Source organism: Zalophus californianus, chromosome 6 (genome assembly GCF_009762305.2).
Source record: "Zalophus californianus isolate mZalCal1 chromosome 6, mZalCal1.pri.v2, whole genome shotgun sequence".
Taxonomy (NCBI): domain Eukaryota; kingdom Metazoa; phylum Chordata; class Mammalia; order Carnivora; family Otariidae; genus Zalophus; species Zalophus californianus.
This window is the reverse complement of record NC_045600.1, coordinates 14,757,146-14,783,802: the sequence shown is the minus strand read 5'-3', so window position 1 is coordinate 14,783,802 and position 26,657 is coordinate 14,757,146. Positions and strand designations below refer to the sequence as shown.

The window sequence follows — 26,657 nt, the reverse complement described above, 5'->3', positions numbered from 1 at the left end:
ACTAGACTAAGCACTCCTTGCAATATCTTTGACTCACAGGAAAGCAACGGTCAGAAAAATTAGAATTTAAAAATTAAAATGAGATGTCAACAAAAGTAAGTTTCTAAGTGGCTTGTTAGCCAAACAAGGAAAGCTATTTATTGGTAATGGATTAATTACATCATTTTAAATTGCAGTGGTTAAAGAAATGTGTCCAGAGAAAATAAATTTAAGATTATTAGCCTTTACAATGAGAACAGTTTCTCAAAAACTTGAGGGTGTTGGGAAAACCACCAACAGTTAATTAAAAAACAAGACGTGGTTTCCTTGGATTGTGATGAGTCAACAGATGTTACCAACATTACTCAGTTGTTTATCCAAGTAGTCAATGCCAAGTTTGAAGTGATGAAGATTTAGCTTCTATGACTAGTCAGTGTGGAACAACTACAAGCTAGAATGTTTTCAAAGACATAAGTGAGAAAGAACTAAACCAATACAATGTAGGGTAGAATTAGATGGTGCTGATAACATGGATAGAAAAAAAATGGCCTAGGCAAATTTACAAAACCTGTAAAAATGTAAGGTGTTTAAAAAGCCTATGATTATTCATTACATTATTCTTTAGCAAGTATTTTGCCAAAAAAAATTGAATGTGTTTAGGAATCAATAATGTTAACGATGAACTTCATTTGGTTTTGGGGATATAACCATTGTTAGTTCTGAAGTTTTATCAGGAATAGAAGTTCAAAAACCTGACTTGCTGTACCACAAGGCAGTTAATGGCTTAACAGTGGTAAAGTTTTTTTTTTTTTTTTTTTTTTAAAGATTCCATCTATCTATTTGACAGAGAGAGACACAGCGAGAGAGGGAACACAAGCAAGGGGAGTGGGAGAGGGAGAAGCAGTCCTCCTGCAGAGCAGGGAGTCCGACGTGGGGCTCGATCCCAGGACCCTAAGATCATAGGAGTAAAGTTTTATTGCACTTTGTTGATCTCAAAGTCAAGAATGAAATTTTTCTGAACCAGAACTGCCCTTAACAACTGAGTAGCTTTGGAAATAAGTTTTCATGCAGATTTGATATTGTGTCTTAATGAATTCAATCTAAAACTATAAGGCAAAAGCAGCACTTACATGTAAAACTTATACTGTGGTAAAGTTATCTGGACAAGAACTAATGCTGTTCATTTTTTTTTTTTTTTAAGATTTTATTTATCCACCTGACAGAGAGAGAGCACAAGCAGGGGAAGCGGCATGCAGAGGGAGAGGGAGAAGCAGCCCGAGGCAGGGCTTGATCCCAGGATCCTGGGATCATGACCTGAGCCCAAGGCCGACCCAGGTGCTCCAGAACTAAGGCTGTTTAAATAACATAATTAGGCAGTTTTATACTAATCTTCCTGTGCTACGAAAACTTGAAATTTTTATTCTCACACAAATTGGCAGGGGATTATTGCCCAATGTTCTAGTAGAGTTGCTGACCTACTCTCCTTGGATGGGCCCTGGGTCTTGACATCCACCCCCTTGCCCTAGGAGAAAGCCACAAAGTCCAAGTTTAGTCAAAGGAAGAAAAATGCTCCCAGGGCAAAGGGGCACTGGCCCACGGGTGCTCCTAAAGTCCCATTTTCTTTCACAATTTGGCTAGTAGATCCTTAATATCTTGACTGTTCTTTGAAGGTTTTACATTCTAACCAGCATTTTTAGTTGTTTTCAATGTGAGTTCCTTCCAAATTACTTGCCACCAAAAGCAGAAACAGAAGTCTGATCAATTACTCTTGAAAAAGATCAGTTACCTTTTTTTCAATAGCTATGCAACTGGTAATAGTTCTCCTAAGATGAACTATAAGATAGTTCCTAGCAAAGCACATGGGTAAAGTGTAGCCCCACACTAAATTTCCAGGTGGACACAGAGCTATGTGATGTGATTTGGGGAAAAAAAAAAAAAAATCCAAAAATTCTCATTAGGAAAGCAACAATTTAAAAAACGTTGAGAAACACTGATCTAGATAATAACCATCAATGGCTGCTAATATGATTTAAAAAAGAGATTACATGTTAGATATCATCAGAGATACTCATAACAACCAGGAAATATTCTTGGTGAAAATTCATAACTGTGTCTCATCAAATCTCTAGATCTACTTATCAGTTTATATAATACAAGGAAGAAAGAATGTATTAAAATACATGGAGTGTGCAATTAGCCAAATCCAGAATGTGGGGAACTCTGGAGGGCAAATACTTAGTTACTTCAACAAAAAAATTGTAAGAATAAAAAAGGGGGAGGAAGGGAGGGAGGAAACTAGAGAATACAAGATTTAAAGGACACATCAACAACTGCTCTATATGGACCTTCTTTGGAGCCTAACTCTAAGAAGCCAAAGGAATGAATGCTGTGTGAAAACAGTACTGTGGTGATATTTAAAGTTATCTTTTACACAAAAACACTTACAGATGAAATGGGGGGAAAAAAACAATGACAAGGTGGACAAAATATCTCAACTCACATAACTGACCAGCAGTTCTTAAAAACTGGAAGACTTATCAAACCACAGACTGATGAATCGCTGATACTCGGTCCTGGATAAGGCATGAGAATTTGCATTTCATACAAGGAATATTGATGCTGCTGGTCCAGGAACCACACTGAGAACCACTATCATAGTGGGCTAATTTCTTTAAAATGTAGACAGATATTATATTTTAAAGTAATTAGAGAAAGAACAATGAACTAACAGAAAATAGGCAAAGAGCTTCACCAGACAGGTCAGAGAAAAGGAAATACAATGTTCTCTAAACATATGTAACATGCTCAACACACCTCAACAGGAGAGATGCATGTTTTCACGACATAACAGGAAATCACTTCTTACCTTTTGGGATAATAATCAGTGCTGCCAAGGGTATGGGAAAATAGGCACTGCCATGCATTGCTGACAGGTATGTAAATTGTTATTACCTTTGTATAAGGCATTATCTATCAAAATTTAAAATGAATATATCGTTTGAACACTCAGAAGTTACCACAGATATGCATATTTACACATGTATACAATAGCATAGGTAAAAAAATATTCATTGTGAGCATTGTATTTACTAGCACAAAACTGGAAGAACCTAAAGTCTCATCAGTAATGGGCTAGGAAACACCCAAAGAACAAATAATCCAATTAAGAAATGGGCAGAAGACATGAACAGACATTTCTGCAAAAAAAGACATCCAAATGGCCAACAGACACATGAAAAAGTGCTCATCACTCGGCCTCAGGGAAATACAAATCAAAACCTCAATGAGATACCACCTCACACCAGTCAGAATGGCTAAAATTAACAAGTCAGGAAACAACAGATGTTGGCGAGGATGCGGAGAAAGGGGAACCCTCCTACACTGCTGGTGGGAATGCAAGCTGGTGCAGCCACTCTGTAAAACAGTATGGAGGTTTCTCAAAAAGTTGAAAATAGAGCTACCCCATGACCCAGCAATAACACTACTAGGTATTTACCCCAAAGATACAAATGTAGTGATCCAAAGGGGCACGTGCACCCCAATGTTTACAGCAGCAATGTCCACAACAGCCAAACTATGGAAAGAGCCTAGATGTCCATCAACAGATGAATGGATAAAGATGTGGGGTGTGTGTGTGTATACATATATACACAATGGAATATTATGCAGCCATCAAAAAATGAAATCTTGCCATTTGCAATGACGTGGATGGTACTAGAGGTTATTATGCTAAGCGAAATAAGTCAATCAGAGAAAGACAATTATCACATGATCTCACATGAAATGAGGAATTTGAGAAACAAGACAAGATCGTAGGGGAAGGGAGGGAAAAATGAAACAAGAAGAAACCAGAGACGGAGACAAACCATAAGAGACTCTTAATCTCAGGAAACAAACTGAGGGTTGCTGGAGTGGAGGGGGGTGGGAGGGATGGGGTGGCTGGGTGATGGACACTGGGGAGGGTATATGCTATGGTGAGCACTGTGAAGTAAGACTGATGAATCACAGACCTGTAGCCCTGAAACAAATAATACAGTATATGTTAATAAAAAAAAATAATGGACTAGGAAGATAGAATAGGAGAATTCTGAGTTCACCTCCTCCCATGTATACCTGGAAGCAAGAGCTACATATAATGCAAGTCACTGTGAAAATAACCTGAAGATTATTAGAACAGATCAACTACAGCTACCAACATAAAGTAGCAGCCAAAATGAGAAGGGCTGGAGGACCAGAGACATGGTCAGGTACCACACTCCCAGCATAAGGACCCACAAACAGGAGGAATATCACATGTGCAGAGGTCCACCCTGAGGAGCAAGGGGATCAAGCCCCACATTAGGTACCCTAGGCCCTAGATACCTACACTGGAAAGATGAGCCCCTGTAATGTGTGGCTTTGAAAATAAGTGGGGCTTAACTACAGCAGCTTTGAAAATCAGCAAGACTTAACTCCAGCAGAGCCAGAGGGTTACTGGGAATCAAGATTCTGCTCTTAAAGGAACCAGCACACTTTATCACTTGGTCAGAGACCCAGTGAAGCAGCAGCTGTTTGAAAAGGACCTGGTTTACATCCGAAAAAGAATGATTAATTTTAGGGTGCATGCTGGAGGGGTAGGAATCTGTAGGAGCTTTCTCTGGTAATGGAAGTACTAGCAGGTACCATTTTCTTGCCCTCCTTAAGCCTAGCTGACACTCTATATTTATCTTGCTAGCACTACTTGCCCTACAGTGGGATTGCTCTATGGACCCACTCCACCCAACCTACCTGCCCTGGCAAGGTGCCTCTCCAAAATGACTCCTACTCCACCACACCTGGTAAGCAGCCTCAGTCAGGGCTGATGTGTCCCCAAAGTGACAACCACCCTGCCACACCTGGCAGCCTAGCCCAGACAAGTGCCCCTCCAAAATGATTCTTGCACCAGGGAAGGGGGGCCAGCCCCACCTACCAGCATTCCCACATCAGTTGTGGCCCAATCACAAGAGGGTGCACATAGCCCACACAGGGGACAAGCCTGGGGCACCTGGTTCTGGTGACCAGGGGAGATTACACTACTGGGCTCTGCAGGACACCCTGTACATAAGGCCACTATGTAGACCAGGAAAAACCAGGAAGTGTAGCTGAACTACCTAATATATAGAAATAAACACAGAGAGTCAGACAAAATGAGACAAAGGAATATGAATATGTTCCAAATTAAAGAAGACAAAACCTCAGAAAAAGAACTAAACAAAATGGAAGAAAGCAATCTACCAAGAGAGAGTCCAAACTAATGGCCATAAAGATGCTCACCAGGCTTGAGAGAAGACTGGATGAACTTACTGAGAATTTCAACAAAGAGAAAATATAAAGAAAAAAACAACCAGAGCTGAAGAATACAGTAACTGCAATAAAAAATACACTAAAAGGAAGCAACAGCAGATCAGAGGATGCAGAAGAAAGGATCAATAATCTGGAAGATCAGTAATCTGGGTCATGGAAACCACCCAAGCTGAACAGCAAAAAGAAAAAAAGAGTTTAAAAAAAAAAAAGACGACAGGTTAAGGGATCCCTACAACATCAAGCATACTAACATTTACATTATAGGGGTCCCAGAAGGAGAAGAAAGAGAGTAAGGGGCAGAGTATTTGAAGAAATAATAGCTGAAAATTCCCTTAACCTAAGTAAAGAAACAGACATCCAGGTCAAGGAAGCACAGAAAGCCCCAAACAAGTTGAACTCAAGAAGCCCACACCAAAACATATAATAATTAAAATGGTAAAAGTTAAAGAGGGAATCTTAAAAGCAGCAAGAGAAAAGCAACTAATTAAATACAGGAGAAACCCCATTAAGGAAATTAGTTGACTTTTCAGCAGAAACTTTGCAGGCCAGAAGAGAATGGCATGATACAAAGTGCTGAAAGGAAAAAACCTAAAGTCAAGAATAATCTACCAGGCAAGATTATCATTCAGAAATGAAGAGACAGTTTCCCAAACAAAAGTTAAAGGAGTTCATTACCACTAAGCCAGCCTTACAAGAAAGGTTAAGGGACTTCTTTAAGCAGAAAAGACCATGACTAGACAAATAATACAAAAGGAAAAATTTTCACTGGTAAAAGCAAACATATAGTAAAGGTAAGATATCAATCACTTATAAAGCTACTAATAGGGTTAAAAGATAAAAGTAGTAAAATCAAAATCAATTACATTTACAAAAATTAGGTAAGGGATACACAGAATAGAAAGATGTAAAAACATCATACACATAAAATATGGTAGGGGAAATAGCTATGAAGTGCTTTTATTTATTTATTTTTTTAAGTAGGCTCCATGCCCAGCCTGGAGCCCAACTCAGGGCTTATCTAACAACCCTGAGATCAAGACCTGAGCTGAGATCAAGAGTCTAACGTTTAATCAACTGAGCCACCCAGGTGCCCCTGTAGTGCTTTTAGAATGGGTTTGAACTTAAGTGACCACCAACTTAATATATGCTGCATATATTAGGATATTACATTTAAACCTCATGGTAACCACAAACCAAAACCTGTAATAGATATACAAAAAATAATGAAAAAAGAATCTAAGCATAACACTAAAGAAAGTTATCAAACCACATGAGAAGAGAGCAAGAGAAAAAGGGAACAGAGAACTAAAAACAACCAGAAAACAATTAACAAAATGGCAATAAGTACATACCTACCAATAATTCCATTTTTTTAATTTTTTCATTTTTATTTTAATTTCAGTGTAGTTAACACAGTGTTATATTCATTTCAGGTGTACAACAGTGATTCAAAAATTCCATATATTACTCAGTGCTCATCCAAGGTAAGTGTACTTTTTTTTATTAACATAATGTATTATTTGTTTCAGGGGTACAGGCCTGTGATTCATCTGTCTTACACACTTCACAGCGCTCACCCTAGCACATACCCTCCCCAGTGTCCATCACTCAGCCCCCCAGCCCCCGATCCCCCTACACTCAAGGTAAGTGTACTCTTAATCTCCTTCACCTATTTCACCCATCCCCCCATCCACCTCCTCTCTGGTAACCATTTGTTCTCTATCGGTAAGAGTCTATTTTTGGTTTGTCTTTTTTTTTTTTCCTCACTTTGTTAATTTTTGTTTTTTTTCTTAAATTCCATATATGAGTGAAAGCACACAGAATCTGTCTTTCTCTGACTGGCTTATTTTGCTTAGTATTATAGTCTCTAGGTCCATCCATGTTGTTGCACATGGCAATATCTCATTTTTTATGGCTGAATAATATTCCATTGTATGTATATACCACTTCTTCTTTATCCATTCATCTATTGATAGATACACTTAGGTTGCTTCCGTAACTTGGCTATTGTAAATAATGCTACAATAAACACAGGAGTGCACATATCCCTCTGAATTTGTGTTTTTGTATTCTTTGGGTAAATACCCAGCAGTGCAACTACTAAATAGTAGGGTAATTTATTTTTTTCAGGAACTTCCAAACTGTTTTCCACAGTAGCTGCAGCAGTTTGCATTCCCAGGGTACAAGGGTTCCTATTTCTCCACATCCTTGCCAACACTTGTTTCTTTCGTTTTTGATTTTAGCCATTCTGACAGCTGTGAAATGATATCTCATTGTGGTCTTCATTTGCATTGCCCTGATGATGAGTGATGCTGAGCATCTTCTCATGTGTCTGTTGGCCATCTGGATGTCTTCTTTGGAGAAATACCTGTTCACATCTCTTGTCTATTTTTTAATTGCATTACTCTTTTTCATCGATGAGTTGTATGATTTTTTTTTTTTTTAAGATTTTATTTGACAGAGAGAGAGACAGCCAGAGAGGGAACACAAGCAGGGAGAGTGGGAGAGGGAGAAGCAGGCTTCCCGCAGAGCAGGGAGCCCAACGTGGGACTCGATCCCAGGACCCTTGGATCATGACCTGAGCCGAAGGCACATGCTTAATGACTGAGCCACCCAGGTGCCCTGTATGAGTTCTTTATATAATATTAGATACTAGCCCTTTACTGAATATGTCATTGGCAGATATCTTCTCCCATTCAGTAGGCTGTCTTTTAGTTTTGTTGGTTGTTTCCTTTGCTGTGTAGAAGCTTTTTATTTTGATGTAGTCCCAATAGTTTATTTTTGCTTTCGTTTCCCTTGCCTCAGAAGACACATCTAGCAAGATATTGTTGTGGCCAATGTCAGAGAAATTACTGCCTGCACTCTCTTCTAGAATTTTTATGGTTTCAGGGCTCACATTTAGGTCTTTAATCTATTTTGAGTTTGTTTTTGCATGTGGTATAAGAAAGCAGTCAGTTTTATTCTTTTACATGTAGCTGTCCAGTTTTCCCAACACCATTTGTTGAAGAGACTTTTTCCCATTGTATATTCTTATCTCCTTGATTGAAGATAAAATGACCATATAATCGAGGGATTCTGGGCTTCCTATTCTGTTCCACTGATGTGTCTATTTTTGTACCAGTACCATACTGTTTTGATTACAATAGCTTTACAATATAATTTGAAGTCCAGAATTGTGATATCTCCAGTTTTCTCTTTTTCAAGATTGCTTTGGGTATTTGGGGTCTTTTGTGGTTCCATAAAAATTTTAGGATTTGTGCTAATTCTGTGAAAAATGCTGTTGTTATTTATATAGGCATTGCATTAAATCTGTAGATTAGTTTGGGTAGTATAAACATTTAACAATATTTGTTCTGCTAATTAATGAGCATGGAACGTCTTTCCATTTCTTTGTGTCATCTTCAATTTCTTTTATCAAGGTTTTATAGTTTTCAGAGTAGAGGTCTCTCACCTCTTAAGATTATTCCTAGATAACTTTATTATTTTTGGTACAATTGTAAATGGGGTTGTTTTCTTAATTTCTGTTTCTGTTGTTGCAATATTGGTGCAACAGATTTCTGTATGTTGATTTTGTAACCTCCTTACTGTATTCATTAATCAGTTCTAGCAGTTTTTTAGTATAGTATTTACAGTTTTCCATATATAATATCATGTCATCTGCAAAGTGTTAAAATTTTACTTCTTCCTTACCAATATGGATGCCTTTTGTTCCTTTCTCTTGTCTGATTCCTGTCTAGGACTTCCAGTTCTATGTTGAATAAAAGTGGTGAGTGTGAACATCCTTGTCTTGTTCCTGACCTTAGGGGAAAAGCTCTGTTTTTCCCAATTGAGTATGATGTTAGCTGTGGGTTTTAAGATTTTATTTATTTGAGAGAGAGAGAGAATGAGAGATAGAGAGCACGAGAGGGAAGAGGGTCAGAGGGAGAAGCAGACTCCCTGCTGAGCAGGGAGCCCGATGCGGGACTCGATCCCGGGACTCCAGGTTCATGACCTGAGCCGAAGGCAGTCGCTTAACCAACTGAGCCACCCAGGCGCCTGTTAGCTGTGGGTTTTTCACATATGGTTTTTATTATGTTGATGAATGTTCCCTCTAAGCCTACTTTGTTGAGGTTTTTCATCATGGATGTTGTACTTTGTCAAATGTTTTTGCATCTATTAAAATAGATGTAGATCATATATTTGTCCTATCTCTTACTGATGTGATTTATCACATTAATTTGCAAATACCGAATCATCCTTGCACCCCAGGAATAAATCCCACCTGACTGTGGAATGATTTTTTTAATGTATTATTGGATTTGATTTGCTAATATTTTATTCAGGATTATCACATCTATGTTCATCAGAGATACTGGCCTGTCTGTGATTTTGGTACAAGGGTAATGCTGGCCTCATTGAATGAATTTGGAAGTTTTCTTTCCTCTTCTACTTCTTTGGAAAAGTTTGAGAATAAGTATTAACTCTTAAGTGTTTGATGAATTCACCTGTGAAGCTTCTAGACTTTTGTTTGTTGGGAGTTTTTGGATTACTGATTCAATTTCACTGCTGGTGATCAGTCTGTTCAAATTTTCTATTTCTTCTGTTTCAGTTTTGGTAGGTTTCACATTTCCAGGAATTTATCCATTTTTCCTATATTGTCCAGTTTGTTTCCAGGAATTTATCCATTTTTCCTATATTATAGTTCACACTATTCTCTTATAATCCTTTGCATTTCTGTGGTGTCTGTTGTTACTTCTCCGCTTTCATTTCTGACTTTGAGTCCTTTCTCTTTTTTTTTTTTTTGATGAGTCTGGCTGAAGGTTTATCAATTTTGTTGATCTTTTCAAAGAACCAGCTCATGGTTTCAATGATCTGTTCTATTGTTTCTTTAGTTTCTGTATCATTTATTTCTGCTCTAATCGTCATTTCCTTCCTTCTGCTGGATTTGGGTGTTTGTTCTCTTTCTAGCTCCCTTAGGAGTAGTGGTAGGTTGTTTGAGCTTTTTCTTGTTTCTTGAAGTAGGCCTGTATTGTTATAAACTTCCCTCTTAGAACTGCTTTTGCTGCATCCCAAAGATTTTGGACCATTGTGTTTTCATTTTCATTTGTCTCCATGTACTTTTTATTTTCCTCTTTGATTTCCTGGCTGACCCAATCATTGTTTGTTTTTTTTTACTTCCAAGATTTTATTAAAATTCAAGTTAGTTAACATACAGTGTAGTACTGGTTTCAGCAGAATACAGTGATTCATCACTTACATATAACACCCAGTGCTTATCACAGTGCCCTCCTTAATGCCCATCACCCATATAACCCATCCACTGACCTACCTCCCTTCCAGCAATCCTGTTTGTTCTCTATACTTAAGAGTCTCTTATGGTTTGCTTCCCTCTCTGTTTTTATCTTATTTTTCCTTCCCTTCCCTTACATTCATCTATTTTGTTTCTTAAATTCCAGATGAGTAAAATCATATGGTATTTGTCTTTCTCTGATTGACTTGTTTTGCTTATTATAATACACTCTAGTTCCATCCACATTGTTGCAAATGGAAAGATTTCATTCTTTTTGATGGCTGAGTAATAGTCCATTGTGTGTGTGTCTGTGTGTGTGTGTATACACACACACACACACCCCACATCTTTTTTATCCATTCATCCATCAAGGGACATGTGGGCTTTTTCCATAATTTGGCTGTTTTTGGTAGTACTGCTATAAACATTGGGGTGCGTGTGCCCCTTCAAATCAGTATTTTGTATACTTTGGATAAATACCTAGTAGGGCAAATGCTGTGTCATAGGGAGGTTTATATTCTTAATTTTTGAGGAACCTCCATACTGTTTTCCACAGTGACTATACCGGTTTGCAAGGAATATAGTCAAAATTGTAATAACTTTGTGTGGTGACAGAGGATAACTACACTCATCGTGGAGAGCATTTTGTAAAGTATATAATTGTTGAATCACTACGTTGTACATCTGAAACTAATGTAATACTATATGTCAACTACAATTTAAAAAACTTATTTGGTCGAATGTATTACAGTATATCCATGCAATGGAATATTTTTTTAAAAGACTTTATTTTTTGAGAGAGAGTACAAGTTGGGAGGGGGGCAGACGGAGAAGCAGACACCCCACTGAGCAGGGAGTCCGACATGGGGCATGATCCCAGGACGCCAGGATCATGACCTGAGCTGACGATAGACACTTAACTGACTGAGCCACCCAGGCACCCCATGCAGTGGAATATTATATGGCTATTAAAAAGGCAGAAATAGCTGTGTACATTTTGATATGTAGCTAACTCCAACTTATGTCATTAAGAGAAAAAAAATCTTATAAATTGTTAATTCTAAGTACCTATTAATGTTCATTTGTTATATTGTAAGCTGTTAATATTTAAATTGAAGTGTTTTTATTAAGTTTTTCTTATGTTTCTCTAAGGATAAATTCCAGCCTATGCAATTACATTTTAATTTGCTTACCTGACTGAACGATCATCACTTCCAGTCACAGCCAAAGGTTTTGTAGGATGGATGGCAAGTGCCCAAAGTTCACCTTCACAATGCCCTTGCATAATTAGGAAAGGTTTATTTCTTTCATGTACCACAATTTCAAAAATTTCACTGTCCTGTGTTCCAACTAGAATGTGGTCACCTCGCCAACAAACACTCCTCACAGACAAACCTAATCAAAAGTAAATTGTATTTAGGATAAATGCTATTATGATATAACGCCAATCTGCTAAATCAATTTAATTTTTGTACCTTTTATACCTTAGATGTAAGATAAAAGGAATCTGCAAGTCTTTGATCCACACATTTTCTTCAATTATCCATGTTGTTTGCTATATGGAATGATACATCTACATAGCAAATGATATGATATACCTAATTTCTATGCATCCTTCAAGACATACATTCTTCTTCCTTACTAGACAACTTCAGTCATAGTCTGACCACTTCTTCAGCCAAAGACTTATAACAACATAGTCTCCACCATGCAAAAAGTAACTATTCAGAAACTACCTTTATAGAATCGTATTATTTTTTCTCTTATAATCTGACTTTTCATGTGTCTACATTTCATTTCTTCCATCTGCTCACAAAATCATTAGAAAGAGAGAGTTCTATTTTTTCTATATATTCCATAGTCCCTTTTGTAACCTCAGGAAAACTAGTGTTTCTGTTTCCTCATCTGTATAATGTGGCCAACATAAAGGTGCCATGGACTTCACAATGTTCTGGTGAGGGCCAAATAAGAAAAAGTGTCAAATTATTTTGCAAACTTTAAGGTACAATAATGCTTAGCAAAACTAATGAAAATAATAAAACAGTTAACATTTACTGGATGATTATTATGTGTCACTTTTAAACATTTTACGTATATTAAATTAGCTCATTTAATCCTATGAGATAGTTATTCTCACCTATGGATGACATTTAATATGTAGCCCAAGGTCACACACCTAGTAATTGACTGAAATAAGGCTTAAACACAGACCTCTGCAACTTCCAATCCTACCCTATAATACCACACTAGTGAATAGTTTTTTTAATAGTGATTCTGTTTTATTATATCAATTTTTTAAATCCCCAAAGAAAGTATCTCCCAATTGCTGACATTTGGGTGAAGGAAAAACACATCTACATGCATTTAAATCATCCTGAACAAAACTTTTCCCAATCCTCAACATACTTTATTTTCAACAGTTTGCTAAATAGTTACATTTAGCATTCTAATAGTAAAATATTTTTAAAAATCCAAGGTTACCTAAGCAAGCACTTATCACATCTCTAAGTCCCATTTTAATAAGCATTAGATATACAAAAGAATCCTTGTCATAACAGTAAACCTAGACTGTCTTTAGGCAAATTCACCTCTTCAAAAGGAATTCAATTAAATGCACACAGTACAAAGGGGCAAATTTGAGTCTCATTTATATTTACAAAACATATATTTATATTTACTAAAAGAAATAGACAATCTTTGCTACATTTAGAATTTGCCTAGTAGTGATACATTTGTTTTGTTATTACCTTTGTATCCCTGGTCTGTTTCCCTGAGATCAATCACAGTAATCGGTTTAAAAGTTAAATCCCAAAGACGAATACAGCCATCTCTGCCACCAGTAGCAAAGCCTTCTTCACAAGCATTCATACTAAAAATTCCTGCCTAGCAGAGAAAATAAATTTAACAATATATACTCTTTAAGAAAAATCTACTGTGTGTAGGTAGAAACCCACTTTAAAAGACTCTGGTATGACATCGGAATAAATGGAATAAATAGCAGAAAACACAAATGAAAATCTAGAAATCTCTCTCTCTCTCTCTCTCGTGTGTGTGTGTGTGGTGTGTGTGTGTATGAGCACAATATATGACCAATGATACGGGCATAACATAAAGTTAAACCTATACCACGTATAAAAATGAATTATAGACATAAAATTCTAAATGTAAAAAATAAGTTAGAAAAGAGTCAGAAGAACATTTACATAACTTTGAACTATGAGAGACCTTTTATGCAAGGCAGGTTACCCACAAGCCACAAAGGAAAACAATTTTTCATATGAGAAAAGATATCATAAGCAAAGACTGCAATGTGTAGGACTGTTTAAGGGTTAACATCCCTTATATACAAGTGAATAAAGAAAATCCAACAACAAAGATAACAAAAAAGAGCAAAGGGTAAGAAAAACCAATTAATAGAAAAGGAATTTCAAGTAGCCAATAAATATATGAAATTTCACAAATAGGAAACAAAAGAAGAAGTTACTACTTGGCAGCCAGAAAACAACCCAAAATTTCTAATAGTGGTCACATCCTGTACTGAGGGTATGAGGAAGAAACTGGTATTTTTATATACTAATGAGGAAAATGTGAGTTGCCACAATCTTTGTGGAAAAGAATCTGGTATCTCTGGTCTTCAGACATTTTGCTCAAAGCAAGTCTTGTTCTAAGTGGTTCTTTAATATATTTAATATGTAATATATTATCTATTTAATAGTGGGTCATATTGATACATTTAATAACTTCTCTACTTGAGATCTTACTGCTAATCATGTGGCAGCTCTGCGCTCTCTAGTTCCCTTCTCTATGTAAGGGACCCAACTACTAAAAATCCTTAATCAAAAAACAAAAACAAAACCATTACAAGGTTTTCACAACAGATTTTTTCCCCCTCATTTAATTTCTTATATGAAAATCTCATGAATTACAAAACTTAAATTCCTTTGCCACTCACTTAATGAAAGAATGATATTAAAATTTTAAAGGTATATTTTTTCTAGAATTGTCCCCAAACTTCCCACTGGTAAATTTGCCATAAGAGTACTAGCTTTATTCTAATGTAGTTAACCTAGAATACTTTTAGGTTGAATTTAACAAGCCTTTTATCAACACTACTCTGAGAAAGACACCATACCAGAGCAATGGTTTGAACAAGGTACTAATCAAGCTAATTTAATAAATATCCATGTGTCAAATTGCATAGTTTTTCTTCATAGTAACTGAATTGACTAGAAAGTCTGCTATATTATATATCTTTCATTCTAGGACAAGAAGTAGTTATCTAAAAGTATTTAAAATATGTAAATATACTTACAGTATGGGCTCCTTGTATTGTCCTTATAAGATTGATTCCTTTCCAAACATATATATCCCCATTAAGTGCACCAGAATATGTTAATTCATCCCTTGCACAGGCCAGGCACAAAATTGTTTGAAGGTCACCAGTCTTACCAAAGACCCCTCGTTTTGGGGTCAGAGCATTTCCACATAAACTCCAGAACTAAAAGGTACACAGTATAATCAAATTACCAAAAAATGTTTATAAAATAAAATATTTCTAATACTTTGAAGCTACACTAGAGCAGCAGACTAAGAATTACCTAAGAAATCCCCTTATGAAACATTAGCATTGAAATGTTCACATCCTCATCCTAGTGTCATCAACAGCTAGATTATAGCAGGTAAGTCACTGGTTTCAACCCTTATCTATAAGAATGAACTAGATTATTTTTAAAATAGGCTATGCTTCCCTCCTTTGGTCTCTGAAAAAAATCTACTTGAAACTCAGACAAGTAAAAGAGTTGGTTATGCATTAGCAATGGAAATGAAGATACACCATACACTAATAGGAAGGAGGACCAAACTTAACATTCAATCTTTGATGAAGTAAAGATGGGAAAAAAATGTTGCTCTCACTGATATTTTCAAAGCTGAGCAATTCCTTTACTTGTAAAGTTTAAAAGTAAGAGAGATACTCATTTCGAATAATTTGTTCATTTTTAGGAGAAAACGGGAAGTCAAACATAAATCTTCATTACCAGGGTTTTTATTCTTTTATGGGGATTCAGGTAAATTTTAATAGTTTGCAGAAAGAAATAAACAAAAATGGAACAGGGCAAGGATATACAGAATAGTTCTGCATAAAGAAATTTGGCCCAGAGAATAAACTCAACTTTATAATAAGTAAATTACCACTTAAAGTAACATAATTTGTTAATAATAAAGATTTTACCTCTTTCAGATCTTATTTTAAGACCTAAAGATCTTAAAACCTGAAGCCTCAAAAAACTAAAAATTATGATGCTTATCCATTCAAATAACTAATGAATGCTTTACTCAATGAAACTTTGATTTTTAATTCTAAAACTCCATGATTCCTGTGCACAAGGATAGCTAGTTCTCTTCCTTTCAGCAAATCCCTATTTCAGTCTATTATTTTCATCTAGGTGAGTGATTCTCAACTTTGGCTGCACGTTAGACACACCTGAGGGAAATTATAAAACATGGTATGCCTGGGCCCCCACCAAAATAAACTGAGAGAGAATCTCTGGGGAGTCAAACCCAGGTATCCAAATAATTTTCATGCTCAGAGTAAAGAGCTATTGTTTTATAGTCCAGATCAATGCCATCTAATAGAACTTTCTGTGGTGATGAAAACATTCTCTCTGTACATATACTGTCTAATAGAGTAACCACTGGATACATGTGGACCTTAAGCATGTGAAATGTGACTACTGGGATGACTGAAGAAATGATATTTTAATTTTAATTAACTTAATTTAAATAGCTACATGTGGCTAGTTGCTACTGTACTGGACAAGGAAGTTCTAAATCATCTTTGGGACGTAGTGTCCTCACACGTACTGCCTGCAAAAAGATCTACCCTACTTTTCATTGACTCTACCAAAAGAAAAGAAATTAACTCATAGTAAAAATAGTTTTTTTAATTAAAAATAGTTTAATTCAGAAGAATAGTTTGTTTAAAACCTGAAAATGGAACTTTCAGTTTCATTTACAATATAAAACAGGTAAGATCTGTTTATTAATTTGCCAATAATTTAAGTATTTTATATCAAGTACTACATCAAACATCATCTTGTTCATCACAGATGAAAAAGACAAAAATTTCTACCTTCACAGTCCTTATACTATGTACCTGAAACCTAACCTACAGGCTTTTGCTACTGAATATTTGTTCAAAAAATATTTAATACTATTCATTCTCAAATCAGTACCAGAATATCAAAACCAGAATTGCAGTGGCAGCTAAAGATGCTTTGGAGAAAAACTGGATGGAAGTGAGCATATCAAAGAAAGAATGTGAACACAGAATCTTACTAGGAATTAACTGTTACAAGGAACTGTTAAATCAGATAATGGAAGAAAAACAAGTATTTCCAATCTGCACCAGGGATTTAACAGTAACTGTAAACATAAGAATGAATATCACCACTGACTATATGGTTTCAAAACCCGAACTATAATTGTAAAACAAAACCCAGAGCTTTCATAAGCAAAATAAACTGGGGCTACCAAAGGCTAAGGTCAAATCAGAGAGTAAATATAGAGGAAAAGACAACACTTTCAGAAAGTTGACCATGTGTAGGACCTATGACAAGCACTTGAATAAATACTGCCTTATTTAATCCACTTTATAAGCCACAATTCTAAGATGTGAAAGAAGCTCAACGAGGCTACATGACTCATCCCCGGTCAAACAGTGCTAAGTGTAAGTGGTAAAGCCAACTCTTCCCATGCTGCTTCTGCCACACCATCCTATCTCTGTGAAAGAAACCTCTTACTTTTCTTGGTTTCTGATGCTCACATTTTACTCTGTAAGTGAAACATGAGAAGACAAGATGAACACAGTAAAGCCTACTTCACAAGACTATAAATCCCTTTATGAATACTGTTTTATTCATTCCCTACTCATACCTATATCCCTTACAGTGCCTAACACATCATAATGACACAATAAATATCTGTTACGTTGAACATCAGAATGTTAAAAATGTTGACATTTAAAAAATAAGTACTGTCAAAATCCTAAGACTACCCTATGCTGTAAATAGTGTGGTATGTACTTGGCAGCAGAGAGTAAGTATACGTGACTATTATAAAACAAGACCCTTCTAGTACCTTGATATGTTTTACACCACAGCTGACAAGTTTATTTGGCTGGTACAAATCCCAAGAGATATCAAATATCTGCAAACAAAGCAAATTCATGGTTAAAATACTTATTTTCAGAATCATTTAAGAATCCATCCAAATGACCAAAAACCCCAAAACCCTACCTATCATAAAACAATATTCCTCACTAAATAGTAATGAGAATTCCACACTTCACAATCTTATGAGAAATATGTAAATGATATGAACAAAAACTAGTTCTTAGCTTCTATGAACTTTACAAAACTAGTGAAGTGAAAATTAACACCTCTATTTTTAATTTTTTAAAAAATTTGGTCCATAAGTAACAAGAATAGTTCAACAGAACTAGGGCATGAGGCAGGCACCTACATAATTTTTACAGAGACAAGATACTGAATGGAATGTACATTTAACACTTATACAGCTAGAAATAGAGAACTTTAAGTAATTAAAATAGAGTACGTTTTTATAGCTTTCCATCATACAGAACTACTTATATAAATAATCACAATATCTACTTCACAGTATAAATTCTGCTTTTATTTTTTAGCTTTGTTGTTTATGGGTCAAATAAAACTAACCTACACTTAAGTTCTGGAGATCCCAGGCTTTCTTGTCTAAAACTCCCAAAACTCTAAATACATACAAGCCATTTTCGTTATAAGAGCAAACAATAAAAAACCCAGCTGAAATAAAATATACATTAGAATCATGCACTTTAATAAAAGAAAAACTAACATTTGAAAAATAATTTCATAGAAGAAAAAAATCATTGTTAGTTTTTACCATGTTTCTTTGACACCTACCTGCATAATCACCTAAGATGCTTATTACCTTTAAATATGTACAAAATTATTCTCTTCAGTGATAATAAAGAATATATCTTATAAATTAATTTTTAACAACTCACCATGACACAGATTATATGAAAACCGTATTGTGCAACTTTAAAATACTAACCACCAAAATAAAAATTCTGACAGTACCATTTTTCATAATAATTTACTAAATCCAAAGTGTGAAATGCTTTGATCTAAGTCAGAATACACAATTGTCTAACAAATATACCTAACACTTTAATTATCAAAATTGTGTTTGTGAGTGTGTAACAGGCCCCTTTGAGAATCTGCTAAAAGACAAGTGTATTTACCAAAATGCAAATACACACAAAATTTTCTATATAACTTTTATAGATTCAGAGATTCCACTCCCCCCACCCAGAATTAATGACTACATCTCCTGTGCTGGTTCAGATTAGAATTTTACTACACACAAAAAAAATGAGAGATTTTTAAGGGTTTATGATTAAGTTTTTGATGTACATTTATAAAAGTAGTATAATATTTAATTAAAAAGCTGACTACAAAGTATTTTCTATATTAACTTAAACAGCTTAGAATAAGGAATATACTTTTAATAAGTTTCCAAAGTAAAAAATGTTAGGTCTCTGAAATTTTTTAATAATATATAATTTCAAATTCACACGCAATATGTTTCACTTAAATTACGATATGTACATAATAAACCAGTGATAAACAAAACTACATAGACCCTAGGCATGAGCCGTTCAATTTTTAAATGGAGGTCTGAATACCTTAAAATTCATCACTTTTGCTGAAGCAAACAACGGTTAAAAGTTTTGTGCTAACACTTCACATACTGAGTCATATTTTTGAGTACTACAATATATATACAGTTCTAAAATTTTATGAGTATTTGCAATTGTACTTTAAATTTTTAATTACATATGAACTATCTAGCAATAACAAAGCATGGAAACATAGAATCCCCTGGCTCTCCTCTTTTTCCCATCCAATACCCAGTAGAAACCCCAAAGAATACTTACTCTATCTGTGTGACCAGGGGCCATAGATAACATTTTTCCCCTCTTCCAATCCCAAACACAAACTGCATTCTTTGAATCAAGTCCAACTGAAACCAAGCGCTGAATTATATCCAAGAAGTCCATGAGGGAATAAAAAGGCAAACAAATCAAAAAGGAACCAAATTATAAAAGGCAAACAAATTATACTCATGGGTATTATAAACTTACACATCAAAACTTACACATTTATATTATATAGACTTGAGAAAAGCTGGATGTTCATCTTGTTAATATTCACATACATGTAGTTCTGCACAAGAAGGAAAAGAGAGACTTCCATTCTAACAGTAGGACTGACAAAATACCCTAAACATCTCTCCTCCTAAAAACTAAAAATGCTGGATAAAATGTAAGAACATCTTTTTAAATGCACTGCTGAGTTATGTCAAGGAATTATGAAATCTGGAACAAAAACAAAGAGATTTCAGACAGGAATCCTGGAGGGTAAGAGAGCTCCCACAACCACTTTATTCTAAAGGTACCAGCTAGCTCTTGGTAAGCCTGGTTTTTGTTCTATAGGCTGGACAAAAATAGGAGATAAAGTTTAGGGCCAGTCCAAGGTGTAGATTTGAACTTCAGACTTCTGACTAAAGCAGTGAACTCCTCAGAATAAGGAAAAACAAGAAACCATTCCTTTAAAAAAAAAAGGGGGGTGTGGCAATGCATGAAGGGGAAGACAATCCTCCCTGAAAATTGATAGTCAAAAGCAGCTTTCACACGGTCAAAGGGCCTAACTCCACATTAATTATGAACCCCTCAAGTGGAAAATTTCAGAGTGGTCCTGAGGGTTTTAGTCTTCAGGCATTTTCAACAGTATAGCACAAATATAAATCCTACCTGGAAAACTAACACTTCAATCCATCCCTCAAAGAATTCCTACAGGTAGCAATTCAATAAACATAAAAATAAACACCCCCAACCACCATAACCATAGGAAGTAAGGGACTATGAGTAAGAATCAGCAAGACAAATAGCAAAATCAGTTCTAGAAAACATCAGACATTGGAATTATGAGGGGAAGAGAGAAATAAAATTAAGTTTTCAAAGTATCTTCATACGAGCAAAGAATAGGAGACTGTAAAAAGTATTCAAGCAGATCTGAAGAAGCAAATGGAATTTCTAGAAATGAAAAATAAATAAAATTTAAAACACAGTGGAAAAGTTAAATAGGCAATTAGAGGGAGATGAAGATACAGAGTTAAGAAGAGGAGACAGTGAGATGGAAAGTGTGAGAGGGGTTAAGGAACACAAAATATGGACTTCCAGCCATGAAGGAGTATCAGGTCCGAACTTGCCCCCATGATAAACAACCAGAAAACTATAAAATGTACGAAACAAATGCTTTCAGACATTCATAACAGGAAGTGAAGCATTGTGAGCTCTGAAAGAGGGAGAAACAAACAAGGTGCAGGTACTTGCCCCAGCCTTCATCTAGGGGACAATTTGCAGATTACAGCTTAGAAAGGTAGAATCCAAACAGAGCCCAGCAGACTTGCTGATTTGAGAAGACAGAGCCTGGACTTCAGAGAGGTCAAGATGGCTAGAATTTGCAGAGCAGAGAAAGAGCTCCAGAAAATTTGCTTATGGGTCCCCTTGAGAACACCAATCTTTGCATGCTTAGGGTGAAATCCATGAGGCCATGCAAAGAACAAATTCTGGAGGAAAAAAAAAAAAAGCAATTACTGGGGAGCTGAAGCCAAAAAATTCCCAGAGATCACAAAGGGTCAAGATCCCTTGCGTTCCCAATAACCAGAATGTAGATATCTCTTTGAATTCACTAGGTATTCAATGGGGACCCCAGAAGGGTCACAACTTAGTGGTAAAATTAAACCAATAGTTCTAGAGGAAGAGCTACTTTAGCCTTGTCCCCCAAAAGCATGAAAGCAAGCTTTCACAAGGATCAAACTGATCCACAAGGAACTTAACTACCTGCCAGAACAATGTCCAAAATACTTTAAAGGAATACAACAAAATCTAGAATTCAGAATAATACACAATGTCCACATTCCAATAAAAAATTATTGGACATGTGAACAAAGAGGAAAATGTGACAAATAATCAGGAGAAAAATCAGTTAATAGAAACAGACCTAAGAACCACAGAAATTATTAAAATTGAGACATTAGCTATTAAAATGAAAATGTTCAAGATGCTCAAGAATTATTTTATTTAAGATTTTATTTTTAAGTAATCTCTACACCCAAAGTGGGGCTCAAACCCAAAGCCCCAAGATCAAGAGTTGCATGCTCCACTGACTGAGCCAGCCGGGAGCCTTACTCAAGAATTATTTTAGAGCAGAGGCTGCTGGGAAGATGGTGGAGTAGGACGTCCCTGGGCTAACATTTTGCTGCATGGCCGCCTAGAGAGCACCCACATCAGCATAAATAACCCAGAAAGCAGCCCGAAAACTGGCAGAACAGACTCTCTGCAACCTGGCATAGACAAGAGAACACAGCAAAGCAGATCTACCCCCTCCGATCGCTTTTGGCAAGATCCTGTCAAAGCGGTGCCACAAGCCTGGCAGTGTGTGCACTGCCCAGACAAGGGTCAGCACCACTCCAAAGTGAGTCCTACCCCAGGGAGAGGGAAGATAACCACACACCCATCTGATTGTGACCCCAGCAGTGGGCTGGGGGCAGGCAGCGGGTCTGACTGCACCCACCAACAAAAGCTTCTCCGGAGACAACACAGGGACAATGCCTGCATTTGGTGCTACTGCATCTCTGGCAAATGCCTGGTCTGACTCAACTCAAGCCCAAGGCAGCCCCAGAGCAGTCCACTAACACCATGGGCACCAGACTCTACCCACAACAGGCAGAGAGCCATCGCAGACAACAGGACTGAAGGCAAACACATCCTAGCCACAACGGTAGGACACCCCTGGAGCAACACACATAGGAGACATCCCCTGAAGCACCAGGTTCTGGGGAACAGACATTGCATTGCAGGACCTCGTCTTCATAAAGCCACTACTTTCAAGTGCAGGAGACGCAGCTGACTTTCCTAACACAGAAAAACACAACACAAAAGACAGAATGAGGAGACAGAGGAATATGCCCCAAATCAAAGAACAGGACAAAATCAGAGCAGGAGACCTAAGCAAAACGGAGGTAATATGTCTGATAGCGAATTTAAAGTAACGCTCATAAAGATACTCACTAGAATTGAGGAAGGACTGCAGGACCTCCATGAGACCCTCCACCAAGAGATAGAAGACATAAAAAAGAACCAATTAAAGCTATTAGACTCACTAAATGGAAATAAAAATAGGCCATCTGGAATAAATAGCAAGAGGAAGTAGAAGAAAGGATCAGCCACCTGGAGGACAGAGTCATGGAAAGCAATCAAGCCGAGCAGATGAGAGGGGGAAAAATATGCAAAATGAAAATAGACCCAGGGAACTCAGCAACACTGTCAGGCATAACAATCGCATGATAGGGATCCCAGAAGGAGAAGCGTGAGGAAAGGGGGCAGAAGATTTGTCTGAAGAAATAATAGCTGAAAACTTCCTGAATTTGGGGAAGGAAAGAGAAATCCAGATCCAGGAGGCACAGAGAGCCCCCAACACAACCAACCCAAAGAGGTCTGCACCAAGACACAAAGTAAATAAGACGGCCAAAAGTAGTGATAAAGGGAGAATTTTAAAAGCAGCAAGAGAAAGGAAAGCAGGTACATACAAGGGAAATCCCATACGGCTATCAGTGGGTTTTTCAGCAGAAACTCTGCAGGCCAGAAGAAAGTGGCATGATAAATTCCAACCGCTAAAAGGAAAAAATCTACAGCCAAGAATACTCTATCCAGCAAGGCTTTCATTTAGAATAGAGGGAGAGATCAAGTCTCCCAGAAAAACAAAAATTAAAAGCAAAACCAGCCACATCCCTGTCACCCATGATGCCATCGGCCTGTGGGTCTCAAATTCACAGTCCAGCCGCCCTCCTGCCCGAGTCAGCATGCACGGCCTGCCACCTGCTAAATGCCAAGTCAACATGCCTTCACCTCAGATTGCCAAGGGCTCAAACTGACACTCTTCCCCTCAAATTTCAGCCCCTGTGCTCAAGTTTGTGCACAAAAGTGGGAATAATTATAACAGCAGAATGAAGCAACCCAAACATCTATTTCTGTGGAATATAGAGTGGATAAAAGGAGTGTGCTAGGCTGAGAACATCTCCAAAAAGCACATCAAAGAACAATACATACAACATGATTCTGGTTAAAAAAGAAAAAGAAAAAGAAAAAAACTTGGGAAGAATAAAACAAGATGAAACCAGAGAGGGAGACAAACCATAAGAGACTTCTTAAGCATAGGAAAGAAACTGAGGCTTGCTGGAGGGGAGGTGGGGGGGCGGATGGGGTAACTGCGTGGTGGGCACAAAGGAGGGCATGTGATGGAATGAGCACTGGGTGTTGTATGCAACTGATGAATCACTGAACTCTACCTCTGAAACTAATACACTATATTGTTAATTGAACTTAAAATTTAAAAAAAGGAAACTCCCCAAAAAGATTTTAAAACATACAAGGAATAAAATGAGAAATAAAAGATACAAAAGAACATGTAGAACTTGTAAAAATGTTGTTATGTGAAATAAAAATTCACTCCATAGGATTAATAGCAGCTTAGAGCATTCAGAAAAGATACGAGTCTGTTGTCTTTCTCCCTCTGGTCCTCCCCTGCTCGCACTTTCCAGTCTCTCTCTTTCTCTCTCTCTCTCAAATACGTAAAATCTTTAAAATGCTGAGGGGCAATAAGGTAACATAGAATAGTACACCTAGCAAAATTATCTTTTGAGAATCGGGTCAAAATAATGTTTTTCAAGTAAACAGAAGGTGAGAAAATACACCATTGACAAACCTGCACTAGAAGATATGATAATGGAAATTTCTTCAGGCAGACAGAAATGATACACTTGTGAATGAAGAATGCCCAAATGGCAAATATGTAAATAAGGCTTTTCTTGTTTTTAATATTCTTTTAAAACTGTTTAAAGCAAAAATAAGTTATGAAATTTACAAAATATGTGTAAGTAAAATGAATAATAGCACAGTAAACAGGAGAAAGGAAACAGTATAATACATATATTTTTCCACATTCTTTCCAAGTGCATATGAGCTTCATGAAGATCACAAAATAAGCCTAAATAAATTTAAAAAATCAAAATACAGACTACGTTGTCTGACAAAAACAAATTAGAATAACAGGAAGTTGTACAGAAAATCCTCCAAATGGGTAGAAATTAATAATACACTTCTAAGTAACTGAAGGGTTAAAGAAATCATAAAGATCAGCCCACAACACATAATTTGAAAAGCACTGGTTTAGAAGCAGGGGTCAGCAAATTACAACCCTCAGGCCAAATCCTGCCTGCACCCTGTGTTTGTAAATAAGATTATATTGGAGCACAGCTGTACCCATTCTTTTACAAGCTGTCTGTGACTGCTTTCCCACTACAATGCAGAGCTGAGTAGTTGAGCCAGAGACAGTGTGGTCTTCAAAGCTTAAATATTTCCTGACTTGTTACAGAAAGTTTACTAATCTCTGATTGAAAGCATAGTCACTGGTACCAGATTGCCTAGGTTTGAACACTAGCTCCATTTCTCACTAACTGGATTACTTTTAGCAGTTATGCAGCCTCTCTGTAGCTTAGTTTCCTCACCTATTAAGTGGGGATAATAAAAGTGTTTCATAGGGTTAACATGAAAATCAATATATATATGAGTTACTATATGATTAATGTTATATAAACGTTTGCTATCATTATTAGTTTACCATAACCTTAATTAGCTTTAAGAACCTATGCCCTCATGGCATCTGGGTGGCTCAGTTGAGTGTCTTAACTCTTGGTTTCAGCTCAGGTCATGATCTCATGGGTTGTGAGATCGAACCCTGAGTTGGGCTCCATGCTCAGTAGAGAGTCAGCTTGAAGATTATCTCCCTCTGCCCCTCCTCCCACTCACACACAGGCATGCGCGCGCACACGCACACACACGCTCTTTCTCTCAAATAATTAAATCTTTTAAAAAAGAGAGAAAGAAAAGAACCTACGCCCTCTTCCTGTCCGAATGAGAAATGCCATCTAGTACCCAGTTAGAAACAGATTTCTGCAAAGTAGAATTACTATTTAAATCCTCAAATGGGTGGGAAGAATGGCTCCCATAAAAAGCTACAGTATATACGTAGTATATATGGCTCTCCATCAAATCATGCTGGCAGAAATCTCAAGGGAACAAGAGGAGAGAGGATTTGCTTTCTTGAGAGTCTTTAATAGTTGGGAACTATAAGGTATCAGTATCTAGCTAAGAGGGGCGCCTGGGTGGCTTAGTGGTTAAGCATCTGCCTTTGGCTCAGGTCATGACCCCAGGGTCCTGGGATCTTGCCCCGCACTGGGCTTCCTGCTCTGCGGGAAGCCTGCTTGTGTTCCCTCTCTCGCTGTGTCTCTCTCTGTCAAATAAACAAATAAAATCTTAGGAAAAAAGAGAGACCTTTACCTACTGTGTTGAGATTAAAAATTTCACAAGTATCAAGTGAGGGACAGTTAGAGGGGCACTGTCCTTTCTCTCTGACTTGGCTCATCATATACACAGAGCAAACCACAGTTGGTCAAAAGCTTTAAGACTCCATGTATCTCCATAGAACCTCCAAACATCCAGCTCAGTATAGGCAGTAACAAAAGAGATCTGGGAGCACTTCCTCTGTAGCCCTAATAAACTTACATAGCCAAAATCAACCTCCCTCAGCATAGATTAAGCAACAGCAGAGAGGATAAGGTAGAAATAACCAAGCCAATACTACTTCCTCTCCTAGCTTTCTGTCATTTTTTCCTTAATCACTTTTTCTCACATTTAACCCAGCCTATGTAGATGAGGAAGAAGATTAGGTCTTCCAGTAAAAGTGATGCTTTAGGGGTGCCTGGGTGGCTCAGTCAGTTGGGCATGGGGCACTCCTCCCCCTCCCTGCCCCATGAGCGCTCTTTCTCTCTCAAATAAATAAAAATAATTTTAATTAATGCTTTAAAACTGTATCTTGGAAGATTGAGGAAGATCTGGGTAGAA

General features: G+C 36.9%; 1 protein-coding gene across 9 annotated transcripts in view; it reads right to left on the bottom strand.

The window, feature by feature from the left end:
* The window catches only part of EML5 (EMAP like 5), a 168,940-nt gene that overhangs the window by 109,291 nt on the left and 32,992 nt on the right, over nucleotides 1-26,657 (bottom strand). For 8 of the 9 annotated variants that reach the window (XM_027572413.2, XM_027572414.2, XM_027572415.2 and 5 more), the window contains exons 3-7: nucleotides 19,569-19,667; nucleotides 17,708-17,776; nucleotides 14,883-15,068; nucleotides 13,318-13,453; nucleotides 11,764-11,965 (exon numbers count right to left, since the gene is read on the bottom strand). In XM_027572413.2, coding sequence (XP_027428214.1) covers nucleotides 11,764-11,965; nucleotides 13,318-13,453; nucleotides 14,883-15,068; nucleotides 17,708-17,776; nucleotides 19,569-19,667 — 692 coding nt within the window. Of the gene's footprint in view, nucleotides 1-11,763; nucleotides 11,966-13,317; nucleotides 13,454-14,882; nucleotides 15,069-17,707; nucleotides 17,777-19,568; nucleotides 19,668-26,657 lie in introns of those variants that run through there. The other variant, XM_027572417.2, reaches the window with a different exon arrangement.